At 40.1% G+C, this 12870-nt stretch overlaps 3 protein-coding genes across 3 annotated transcripts in view; all 3 read right to left on the bottom strand.

Annotated features, from left to right (window-relative positions):
- The window catches only part of LOC135687987 (uncharacterized), a 29496-nt gene extending 28070 nt beyond the window's left edge, over nucleotides 1-1426 (bottom strand). The window contains exon 1 of the mRNA XM_065204652.2: nucleotides 1160-1426. Within this exon, the coding sequence (XP_065060724.2) occupies nucleotides 1160-1355 (196 nt within the window). The 5' untranslated portion in view covers nucleotides 1356-1426. The remainder of the gene's footprint in view (nucleotides 1-1159) is intronic.
- Nucleotides 1427-2316: 890 nt separating this feature from the next.
- Nucleotides 2317-5603, bottom strand: LOC148957210 (uncharacterized). The gene has a single exon (XM_089115735.1). It carries the CDS (start codon nucleotides 4095-4097, stop codon nucleotides 3720-3722), a length of 378 nt encoding a protein of 125 aa, XP_088971861.1. The 5' UTR covers nucleotides 4098-5603; the 3' UTR covers nucleotides 2317-3719.
- Nucleotides 5604-5606: 3 nt separating this feature from the next.
- LOC135691441 (uncharacterized) lies at nucleotides 5607-12870 on the bottom strand. Its single transcript, XM_065209683.2, has one exon. It carries the CDS (start codon nucleotides 12861-12863, stop codon nucleotides 8502-8504), a length of 4362 nt encoding a protein of 1453 aa, XP_065065755.2. The 5' UTR covers nucleotides 12864-12870; the 3' UTR covers nucleotides 5607-8501.

Below are 12870 nucleotides of genomic sequence, written 5' to 3'. Positions count from 1 at the left end.
TTTAAATGGTATTTTTACCATTTTTCTGCGAAAAGTTATTAAACGAAAACCAGAGGGCTGTTTTCACAAATTGCAAATTTTTGCCAAAGTTTCGGAGACTTTCATCATTTAATTTTCAAACCTGGAATTTTTATTTAACTACAAAAATATGAAAAAAAACAATAAAACCATGGTATTTGTGATGTTTGAAAATCGAATCGGTCCTATAGATTTAGTTTTCGCGAATCGTCAGGCCTATATAAATCAATATTGCTGTTGCTGTCGCTGACTCAGAATTCCGTTGGTAACGCAAATGAATATTCTCAGTCTGTTGCTTCAGCGAGCGAATATTGTAAATGGGCCAAAAAGATTAGATGGTTTTGACCATTGATATCTTTCATCGACCGTACCAGTACCGATTTTGTTTCCACTTGAGATAGAATTAAGTATGGAAATGTCAGAAATCACATTTTATTTGAATCTTGTAGCTATGGAGGGCGTCTTACAAGAACAACTTATTAAACCTCTGCTTTTGAGAAGACTTAGAAGGAAAATATTATTTTGCTAGAAGTGCCGTTTGCGATCTGCGCCAAGGTTTTCGGTACGGGAAGTCCACCAAAAAAGATATGCGTTTGGTGAATACGACCACTTGGAACAGGATCTTAGAAATGAGAAAATGTTTCTCTTATTTCACAATTAATTTTTTTTGAGTAAGAAAACTGTTTTCAACATTTAAAGTAATACTCAGTGCAAGTGCGTTGAGTAAGAAACGCAGTGCAAATGGTAGCACATTCCCCTCCCACGCATCGGCTTCTTTTAATATTTCGCCGGTAAAATTAGAACTCTTTTCGAAATCGAAAATCAAAACTGGAGAGCGTTGTACATAGCGAAACTAGAGTGCACAAAAAGAAATAATCAGTGACAGCAGAACAGCAAATACTCGTTGACGAGAAAAAATCTTCAAAGTGCAATATTGACGGAATTCAAGATTATGGTTGTTCTGAGAATGCATAAAACCTAGAAAAAGAAATTTAAGCAATTTTACTTGTACACAATTGCTCCTCAAACTTTGGCTTTTGAAATGACGTTTTATTTGCAAAACGTCACTATTGATTTGTCTTTGTTCATTATTTTTTATCTCGGCGCTTGAGGGTGTTTCTTACTTTCTACATAGGCTTACCTTGTCTGTCGGGATACCAATTGCCATGTTCGCATCTGCTGGCAGACTTTATTTCCAAGCACAATTTGAAAAGTCCGTAGCTCCAGGTTTGCATGCCAATACTAAATGTCAACCATTTCACTGTTGCTAATGCTGCAATCTGCAAGACGGCAGTAATTGAAAGAAGAACAAGACCAATAATTTCAAGCAAAATCATTATTCTAATGAATTCTAAGGATCGGCAGCGCTGTTACCTCTACGGATGCTTCAAAATTGTGAGTTGATGGAGAGATGTCCGAAATTTATGACGCATCACAACGGTGCAAAGCCCAAATATGGTCAACGGATTTCATACGAAATTCTTTTGTACCCAGAACAGGCGAGGGGCAAATCACTCTAAGAAAATCTCGTACACCTTTTGTGAAAACCCTTTTCTTTTATCTGAAAATCTCCAGAAATCCTTTTGTTTTAGACAAAATCTCGTACGCTATTTGCAAGAGTGAATGGCCCTTCGAGAACAGGGGGGCTGACATGACTTCCGCAAGGAATGTTTTCTCAGAAGCATGTTTTGAAATCTCGATGGGCCTCAGTGAACTCTTCCCATTTTCCAGAAAACTGACGTTTGAAGAAAATGTTGCGTCTGGCTTGCTCTTTTCTTGTGTGAATAGAAACTGGGAACAGAAGCGGCGCTATTGCAGTTTCGCGCCTCTCAGTAACCTTACATTATATACATTAATACTATATATCAAACGATAGCTCTTGATAAGACCATTAATATGGTTTATAGTTTGTTATAATTTACCTTCACGGGGGGCTATATTCAATTAAAAATCCTCTTATGTTTCTCAGCTCAGCGGTTCCCCGTCACTGAAACAACAACAGCACCATCCTCAGCAATATGACACATCAATGAGTGGTGTCGCCGAACTTTCTTCCAAACGCGGCATTCCAGGGGGTAACTTCCACGTCGTTGCATCGAAAATTTGATTGGTGCCAGATGCGGAAAAGGGGGGCGCTGTAGGTGTTTCAACTAAGATAGGCTTGCAAAACATGAATAACATTTCCAAAAGATCAAAGCGAAATTGCATTACATTACACGCTTTTTATAAGAAGGCTTCCTGTTTCTTATGTTGTTCTTATATTTTGGGCGAATCTCAGCGAATCTTAGTATTTTTCTGAGTAGTCGGGATCCTTGTGTAATTCCGCTCGATTTGCGTGCCAAAATTGATTTTTTTGCATGAATGCCTACAAATATCTATCAATAATATAAAAATCATAGGTGCCATTTTTTTGGGTCAGCGGAAGTGGGTCTTACTGGGGTGCAAATCACGACCGGTCAAAGCAAGTGTCTCTGCGGAGGAGAAAAATGTCCCAATCACAATAGATGATTAAAACTAACTTTAAATTAACTTTAAATTGTTTTCAAATGTTAACTGGGGAAATCTATAAATACTGGGTCCTGGTTTTAGGACTTAATATGGTTAATCACGTGACTTTCTGCCCCTATTTCCATATATGGAAATTAATACTTTTTTGGTTTCTACAATGAGATATTCTGAAGAAAACAATTTTTAATCGCGTCAGAGTCATTTTTGCAACTTTTAAACATCGGAAGAGAGGGGCCTCATTTCAGGGGGATGCCATTAATGGCCCGTTGAAGGTGGTGTCCCTAAATTGCTAAAAGCAGAAATTTCTACAAAACATTTTAAACATCAGCTTTAGTGGATAACATGGAAAAGCTGCTGAGAATATAGGTGTATTAAGCCTGGTTTCCATATGATCGCAAAAAACGCAAGAGACGCAAGAATCGCTTAAATTTGTGACTTGCGATCCTTGCGATCCTGCGATCCTTGCGTATTAATGGAAACTGCTCTATTCCGTCTGTTGCAATTGTTGCGATTTTTGCGATTCTTGCGTTTGAGATAGAAAATTTTCTATCTCTGCGATTCTTGCAATCTTTGCGTCGATGGTTTTTTTAATGGAAACCGCTTGTGAACAACTTGGCGATCCTTGCGTCAGTTTATCCTCCGGGATGCTCTACCAAGCCTCGCATCCATTTATTTTTATCGAAATTTCAAGATGGCTTTTGCAACAGAAGAAGACCTTGCTTTAATAGAAAAAATACAACAGTACGACTGCCTTTATAATAAGAAAAGCCGGGCCTTTAAGAAAAAGTTCAAAAAACTGCCTGAAGAGGTAAAAACTAACAGGCACCGAGGTTACATTCATTCCAACCTGAAAAATTAGGCCTACCTGAAAAAGTACTCCCGATCGTGAATCCTCAGATCCTTTGTGAGTGTGTGAAACGCACCGTGTTTTTCTCTTCTCTGAATAAATTTTCTCACCCAAAACCTATGTTTTTTTCTTGCACGACGTTCTCTAACTCTTTTCAACAATGCAATAATAATAAACAAGCTCGATTGCAGCAGACATTGCTGGTTGATTCCAGCCATTTGAATTTTGGGCGCGCCCAAAGTCGAATCATTATTCGCGGGAATCGCAAGGATCGCAGTGTATTTGTTGCTTTTTTTGCGATCATATGGAAACCAGGCTTTAAGAAACAACGAACAGTTTAAACACGTTAATGAATTTCCACTCCCTCTCCAGAATCGGCGTCTGTCTCTTCACCTGCGGCGTGGTCTTTAATATTTTCCCAATCTACACATTTGCATAGTTCAGTCCATGACAGCCCATTCTTCAAACACGAAGAGCTTCCTCGTCCCTTGCACCGAACCTTGCATCCGCATTTGACAAGTTCAAGAACTGATTGCGGGGCTGGCAGCTCAAGGCACTTTATCGGTACTTCCATACCCTCATCCATTTGCCAACCGTTTCCCACAAGAGGTTGAATTTCATTAATCGCAGTTGTATATTCCTTTAAAATTCCAGCAATAAAACTTGCTCTTTGCATGTGGGGAATCAATGCTCCTAAAGTTGGAGGTAACTTTTCTGGTTCCATGTTTTTTCTGCTAAACTCTCATTTTCTCCTAAACTCACATTTTGGTACCCGATTATTTGTATATACATGTATCGATGTCACAAATTCAATGTATATCTATACACACTGTCTGAATAACCCCAATACCTATTTGCACACCGCTCTTGTACTTACGTATGAGTACGCAAGTATTTTTATATACATATATTTATGTCACTATTACATTTTCTTTGCCTAACCATTGTCCCTCCATTGGCACTACGAGCTCGTAGTATATTCTTTTTGAAAACATGAGATATACCTCTATGGTGAGGCTACATGGATAACCTGGATACACATGGACGTGGATATCCCGTTCTTTTCTATACAACGCTACGATTCAATGATACACCTTTGCTGGCATCATCCCTGGGCGCAGGGGTGAGGGGGCACCCAGGTGTAAAGGAGCATACTGATCATAAACCCGAAATGCTCTACCTGGTGGATTGGCTGATGAACTAGCAAGGACTCAGAAATTATAAAAGACAACTTATATACATGTTTATATATGTTATATGTAGCAGTATAGTATATCTATACTGACACACACCCCTATCTAGTTGGGTACACTAGGTACACTATTCTAACAACAAACTGGATCCCAGTTCTCCTAACGACACAAGATTTTGTGAGAGGGCCCAGTGTGATCTGGTTGAGGTTGGTATTACAGGATGGTTTCAAACAAAAATTGCATTAACACGTCATATCATCCCTGTTGTTTTAATAATTTTTTTGCTTAAAGATGTTATTCATACTAGCGGTCATGCTAACGGTCATGGACCCTCGTTAGGACTCTAAACTTCCTTGGACTCTAAACTTCAATCATTCATTTAATTTCATTCCTTGATTTTTTTGCCCCTCTTTATCGCTGAGAGGGCTGATGTGGCTTAGTCTACAATAAATCCCATAATGTACTTAAAACAATACAGTAAATACTGCTCTTATCTTTCAGCATCTTGTGGCCCCTAAATCTTTCTACCCCCCCCCCCCCCATCCCCAATATGCTCCAGGAGCCCTGCCTCTTGATGTTTCGCTTCGATATTAAAAGTTATAGAAATGAGTTTGACGTCAATATCAATGACGTTCATTCATAAACTTCATCCAGGATGAAGTTTATAACCAATTGGATTAGAAATCTCCTTACATCAATTTAGGAGGTAAGAAGTCACGTGACTATAAATTTCCATTTCTAAGTAAGAAAGTGATTAAAGACATGTCCCAGATAGCATTTTGAAGCAATTTGTTGAAGTTCGTTCGTTCAAAGTTCGTTCTTATCATCTATTACGATTGATAGTGTTTGCTCCTCCGCAGAGGAACTGACATTGACCGCACGTCATTAACGCCCCCGTTAAACCCCTTCCGCTTTCCTAAAAAAATGGCACCTATGATTTTCGTAATCTAGATGGATATTCAAATACATTCATGCAAAAAAATCGATTTTGGCACGCAAATCGAGCGGGAGCAATAATTGTGACACAAGCGACCGGACTAGAGGCTTTGCGTCCCTTCTTTACTATCACCGTTACTCTTTACAGCTGACAGCATCCATGAAAATAATTCTTATAGCTAGTTATTAAATGTATAAGCATTGTTAGATATATCACCAGTGGCGTTTCTACGGGGGGAGGGGGACATGGCCCCCAGAAATTTTCTTTGCCCCTTGTTTGCCTCCTCCCAGTTTTTTAAAAAAGTTTCTATTGAAACTTCAAGATTTCTTCCATAGCAGTTCAATCGTTTTTTGACTTTGTTAGAGATCTTTCTTTATTTTGCTCAATGCGATTGTTGGACTAGTATACCCCCTGCCTATGTAAATAGTCCGTCTTTACATATTCTTATTTACTCGTGTTCTGTTATTCATTTATTCGGTTACAGTTCTCTAATAAAGTCGCCAAGTAAGAAGTCTCTCTTTTCAGCAATCTTTAGGCAACATTACTGTAACCGAATTAACATGGATGCATCGAAAAGCAGTATTTTGTGTTTCACAGGAAACGGCGATGTTCAAGCCTTTTTAACCAAGGTAGAAATACATGTCGCACTGAAAGGGTACGCAGGAGAAAAGCTGGCTCAAGCGTTGGCAAGTAAACTAGAAGGGCCAGCGTTCGATGTTTACCTACGACTTTCAGCAGATGATAGAAAGGATCCAGAAAAATTAAAAGCTGAACTTAAAAAGGAATTTGAGAAGGGAAAACGAAACCGCGAAGAAGCACTGAGTGAATTGGCGAATAGGCCAAGAAAGGTAGGAGAATCTATGCAAAATTATGCATATAATTTGCTGGAATTAGTCAAATTGGCATACCCTTCATTTGACTACAAAACTTTGGAGGCTATTGCTAAAGACTATTTTGTTAAAGGGCTGCACCCAGATATGCAAGTTGCTTTGAAATCCTTTGAAAAGTTTGATAAAGCGGAAATCAGAACCATCGCAGACGAAACAACGCGCTTAGAATTGGCAGGAATTCGTTCATTGTTGTCTGATGCTTCAAGCAACAAAGGAATCTTTGGTGCAGCTAATCCCTATGAGGAAAATTCAATTGTTGGTTCAATCGCTGACAAGGTGATAGAGGAATTGCAGGGCATTTCAATAAGCCCTGGCGACGGGGGACCGCGCAACGAAGTTAATTTTGCTGATAGAAACCGCGGCCGCGGTTTTAGGGCCCGTAATTTCAGAGCCCCAGGACGTGGCCGCTCAGTTTCTTCAAATGGGAAAATGGAACCACGCCAAATGCGATGCAGAACATGCCAAAGCAAAGAACATTTGTTCCGAAAATGCCCAACAAGATTTTGCCAGGCCTGTGGTGCGCGAGGCCATGATGCTTGGGATAAGAACTGCTCGAATTTCCAATGACTAGACGGCCCCGACATTTTGAATTTAGAGGACAATACCACTGGTGCGTCAACCGTCGTTTTAAAAGCCAAATTGGAAGGAGTTTTTAGCAACGTTTTGCTTGACTCAGGAGCAGCTGTATCAATTATTGACTCGAAAACTCTTGAAAATTTGAAACTCGCAGTAAAAATAAATGCTTCAAGTGAAACACTTACAGATGCCTCAGGTAATAACATGAAAATAACCGGTTTTGTAACTCTAAACGTGAATATTTTTGGCCTAACGAAGCTAGTTCTACAGAAGTTCCAAATTGTCGATTCTCATTCGCCAGTCACCATATTTTTAGGCAGAGACTTTTTGCAGAAATTTGGTCAAGTGACATTTGATTTTGCAAATAACGGTGTAAGGCTTGGCCCAGCCTGGATTAGGGGGGCTGAGATAAAAATACCCATACGTGTTCGGGTAGCTGAAAAAACCACCATTCCTGGTCGTTCCGAAAAATTTATCCAGGTCAAATGTGATACCAAAACGGCATTTTTAGAAGGAGATTTTGACCCCGCAACAATAGCAGGGATGATGGGTATCTACGCATCAAGAACACGGGTGTTTCCAAATTCTGTGGGTGTTTTCACGATCAGCCTGTTGAATGTTTCTGCTGAAGATCTGATTTTAACTGCACGCAAACCAGTGGGAACATTAGGTCTGGTTAAAACGTCGCATTTCTCATGTGCCGAACCTAACTCGAGAATTAAGTACATGAGGGGCGCGACGTTTGAATCAATTTGGTACGGCAGATTTAGTTAGGAGCGGCAGACTAGTTTGGATCGGCAGAGCTTGCTGAGCTGCACGGCTCCAGCACGGCACGGTTTCAAGCGTCGAACTTGTCATGTACCGAACTCAATGCATAATTATATTTAATTCATTTTCCTTCCCAGAATTCATTTCTTTCTTGGAGGGCGCATGCGTTTGAAACAAATATTTGTGATTGCGCGCCTTAACCAAGATACTTCATGTAACAATCCTAAAACCCATTTGGCGCGACATGATTAAGTTCGACGTTTGAAACGGGAGTCGCGCTAAACATGCTCAAGTGTCGCTCCAAACAGAGTTAGATTCGGCACATGAGAAGTGCGACATTTGAACCAGGCCTTACACGCTGCCGCAACGGGAAGTATCACACAAGGCCCAGTAAAAGATAATCCCTCGTTAAAGACTACATTAATATCCTTGACTTCTGACTACAAAGACATATTTGCGCAGAATCCAAAAAAGCCTCAGAGGAACAAAATCTTAGAGCATAAAATTGTACGGAAATGTGCCGCACACAAATCGCTAAACTCTAAGATTCGCCATCTTGTCTCGTGCTCTCGAAGATCTAACTCAAAATAACTGAAACTCGGTCCCAGTTCTCTACTGTCCTAAACTGTCCTAAAATATCCACTACTAATCAACATAACGAATGATAATAATAAAGTACCGTACACAAACTCCCCTAAAATTTGAGTAAAGTAACATACCTGAGTCAAATTTTATCAAACCTTTACGGTACGCAGTTGTCCTCTTCAATCTTCTTCCAAACAAAGTCTCGTCTTCACTTCTGCATCCACCGCAGCTCTTCTCTTCTCTCTTGTTGTCACATTGGCCTTGGCATCGATTGCTCCGTTGATTGTTTCAACTGTTATCACATTGACTTTGTCATCAGTTGCTCCTTTGATTGTTTCCACTGTCTGTGACTCCTTCGCTTGACAACTAATCTCCAATGGGCAGATAGCTTGAACCGGTCGCTCTATGAGATGTCCTTTGTGTCTCAAAAGCACTCCCCTGACTACGTCGTCTCTTCCTTTCACAAGCTCTTCTACTCTCGCTTTCTTCCACTGCCCTTTATTTCTTTCATCACCAACAACTAGTACTACTTCTCCGATCCGTGGCAGACCTGCACTCTTCTTTCTGTTAATACGATGCACTTCCATTAAACTGTTGATATACTCTTTGTTCCAACGTGACCACACGTGCTCTTTCGCATTCTTCAATCTCTTATACATCTTGGTCACTCTTTCTTCGTCTACCTCCACATCTTCAAATGTATGTGAATCCTTCCACCACATGATTATGTTAAGTGTTAGCACTTGCTCCTCCCCACTTTCACTTTCTACATATGTCAATGGCCTGTTATTCAAATGCCTCTCTATGTCCATGATGACTGCTTCCAGTTGTTCAAATTGCAAATGCGTTTTTCCAAGGGTTTTGTACAATGTCTTCTTTGAATCCTTAATTAATCTTTCATACATCGCCCCCCACCAGGGACTTTTCGACAAGTTGAACCTCCAAGTGATGCCTAGAGTTGCCAAATGGTCTTGCAATTTTTCACTTTTTCGTATCAATTTTATCCACTCAGCTGTTGTCTTGAAAACACTTGCGTTGTCAGAGACTATGACCTCTGGTCTCATTTTCCTTGTAATGAACGCATTTAACTTCCTCTGAAAATCTTCAGCAGTTTGTGACCTTGTTACCTCTAAATGAACTGCTCTCATCACAGCACAAGTGAAAATAATCACGTAAACTTTGATCTCTTCTTTGCTTGTACTCCCCCTGCACTTGAGAGGCCCGGCAAAGTCAACACCTGTGTTCTGGAATGGCAGGCTCTGAACTGTACGAAACATTGGGAGCGCAGCTGTTGCTGGTGCTTCAAATGGTTTTGCAGAAAATACTTTGCACACATTGCAATTCCTGATTTCTCTCTTGACCAATGTTCTCATCTTTGGTATCCGCCATGTCTCTCTCAGTGCTCCCATTGTATTTGCTACTCCCATATGCATAACTTTCCTGTGTGTGTGTCGAATCAGTTTCTCAGTAAAGAGACTCTTCTCCAAATAGATTGGTTGATACCCTTGAATCCTTCCCTGGCATCGAAGCATACCTGTTTTCTCGTCTCTTATCAATTTCCATCCAGGTGTTTCTTTCATCTCTATAATGTATCTTTGTTCTCTTACTACCCAATGATCTCTTGCACTCATAATTTCCTCTGTGGTCAGAGGTCCTCTTGTTACCTTCTCCTTTCTCTTCTTGGCAAGACAATTTTTGATAAATCTCAAACACCATGATGTGGTTCTAAGTGTTCTCCAATAGCTTTGACGCTCTAAAAGCTTATCCCATTCATCACTCTCTGTCTCGTTTGTGAATAAGATTGCCTCTTTAATTGGTCTTTGTTCTTCCAAGTTTCTTGTTGAACTCTTCAGCACTGGTTGTTCTGGCCATTCTTCTTCATTTAGCAGCCAGTCTGGCCCTTCAAACCACTTCTTTTCTACCATTTTCTCTATGTTCGCACCCCGACTGCCTAGGTCTGCTAAATTTTCACTTGATGGGCGGTATTTCCACTCTATACCAATTTCATTCCCTATCTCTGTAATCTTTCTCACCCTGTTCGCTACAAATGCTTTCCATTGTTTCCCTGGATTGTTTATCCAAAATAAGGCCACCATACTATCCATCCACACATTGATTGATGTTATTGGCCAATTCTTCAATGCTTTGCAAATGTTCTTGGCCATGTTTGCTGCCATTTGCCCCCCAACCAACTCAAGTCTGGCTATCGAAGTGTTTCTCTTTGAAATTCTTGACTTTGAAGTGAGTAAGCCCTTTACTTTGCTTGATCCTTGTTCCACTACTGCCATTGTCACAGCACAGCATGCCTTTTCACTTGCATCTGCAAATATGTGTAAATTCACTGCATCAACTGCTCTTATTTCTCTTACTAAAGTTCTTGGTATCTTTAATTCTCTCAGCTGTCTCATCCATCTCAAATAATCTTTCATAAGGGGTTCAGAAACTTCAGCATCCCCTCCCTTGTTCTCATCACAGGCCTCCCTGAAGATTCTCTTTCCTTCTACTAGGGTTGGTGAAATGATTCCCAAGGGGTCATAAATTCTGGCTAATTGACTCAATACAGTGTTCTTTGAGACCTTATCCTCTTCCCCTTTGTTTATGGGTACCATCAAAGTATCTTCTTCCTTGTTCCAAACATGCCCCAAAACCTTGCTTGGATTCTCCATATTTTCACTTTCTAGGCTTTCTATGTTGGATTCCCATTTATGAATTTGAAACTTTGCGTCCTCTAGTATTTCAGATGCCTCTCCTTTAAATCTTTGAAGCTCTTCAATGCTCATTCCTGTACACATCAGATTGTCTACATATGTATTTTCTCTGAGCATTTCTAGGGTACTGGCTAGCTCTGTGTTAGTAAATTTCTCATAATGGTGCTGCAAGGTTCCCCCCAACATAAATGGGCTGGCTTCCCCCCCAAAAGGGACCCTTAGAAATCTTAGGTGTTCTTCCTTCCCACTCAGTGTGAATAAGAATCTGAATGCATCTCTATCCTCTGATTTAATTCCAATTTGTAAAAATGCCTTTTGTATGTCTCCTAGCAGCAGATATGGTGTCATTCTTGCTCTGACCATAATGTCCCAAATATTTGGCTGCAACGCAGGTCCCTTGTACATGCAATCATTGATGCTGTTTGTTGTTGGCGTTGGGCGTGCACTAGCATCAAATACCATTCTCACCTTTGTGGTAGCAGCGCTCTCTCTTACAACTGGTTTGTGAGGCATGTAAAATATTCTTGTTCCAGATGGTTCACTTGGAACTCTCTCCACAACTCCCTCTCTTAACTGATTCTCAACAATTTCTGTGTATTCTTTCTGCAGTTTTTCATCATGCCTCAGTTTGCGCTCAACATTTTTCAATCTCTTTCTGCTCTGCATCTCATTTGTTTCTGCCAAATTGCTTCCTGGTATCCATGGAACATTAACTTCATACCTTCCATCATTTTGTCTGGAAATGTTCTCTTTGAACTCTTTGTAAACATCTAATTGGTCATCTTCTCCCCTGCCTTCAACCCCAAGTATGTCAAGGCTGTATAATCTCTCATATTCATTTCCAAGCTCTCTGGTGAACATGCAATTTGTGCTAGAAAATTCTCCTCCATGAATAATCCAACCAAATGATGTGCCTTCTACAATTGGTTCATCATCATTCCCCTTGAAAACTGTCTCTGTTCTCAGTTTGCTGTATGTTTTGTCTCCAATAATCATGTGAATTTTATGTTCCCCTGATGCTGTTATGTAGAATTCTTTGTCTTTGGTGTGTCTAAACTGCTGTTTCAATTTCCTTAAATCTGGCCTTTTGACTGTTGTGAAATCATGCATTTCTACCCCTGCAACCTCAATATGTTCTCTGGCTTTCTTGTCTAATGATTCTATGGTCATCTGAAAGATTGGCATGGCTTTTCTTGCTGTTCCATTGATAGTTGTTACATCTTTTGTTTCATATCTCTCAGGTTTTGATTTGAGCATCATTAACGCATCCTTAGAAATGAAATTCCTTCCTGAACCTGTGTCAAGGAATGCCCAAATAACCTTTCCATAAATTCTTACAGGCAAAATTGGTGGGAGTGTTTCCTCCACAGAAGGTGTGAATCCTGTTAAAATTGAACCTTTTTCACTTTCACCTTTCTGCTTTTCACATAGGCTGCTGTGGTGTTTAGCCTTACAAAAGTAGCACCCCCTACTTAGACACTTATCCCCCCTGTGTCCTTTTTTCCCACAGTTGAAGCATAGCTTATTTTCTCTGAAGAAGCTCCTCCTACTCTCTATAGTTTCCTGTGTTTTGCACTTATCACTCCAATGATCTTGATCACAATAAATACATTTTCTTGAGTGTTTCTCCTTTGTTTCACCTGTATACCAGTGTTTTTCTCTTTTTTCCACTGGCTTTCCTATTTCCTCTGTTTTGTTTCTTTTCAACCACTTCTGCAAATTATCAATAAGCTTTGACATCCCCCAGCTTTCCCAATCATCATCCAGCCTTACCAAATCAGACTTGACATTTGGCAGCTTGTTTAATGTTGTCATCACAAATCCTCTCAACATGTTTTCT

The sequence above is a fragment of the Rhopilema esculentum genome, unplaced genomic scaffold, assembly GCF_057945365.1.
Source record: "Rhopilema esculentum isolate cy_ngs unplaced genomic scaffold, ASM5794536v1 HiC_scaffold_36, whole genome shotgun sequence".
Classification (NCBI taxonomy): domain Eukaryota; kingdom Metazoa; phylum Cnidaria; class Scyphozoa; order Rhizostomeae; family Rhizostomatidae; genus Rhopilema; species Rhopilema esculentum.
This window is presented reverse-complemented; position numbering and strand designations above follow the sequence as displayed.

Bases quoted from the DNA above. Each gene is read 5' to 3' on its own strand.
- LOC135691441 (XM_065209683.2), bottom strand. From the start codon at position 12,863: ATGTTGAGAGGATTTGTGATGACAACATTAAACAAGCTGCCAAATGTC.
- LOC148957210 (XM_089115735.1), bottom strand. From the start codon at position 4,097: ATGGAACCAGAAAAGTTACCTCCAACTTTAGGAGCATTGATTCCCCAC.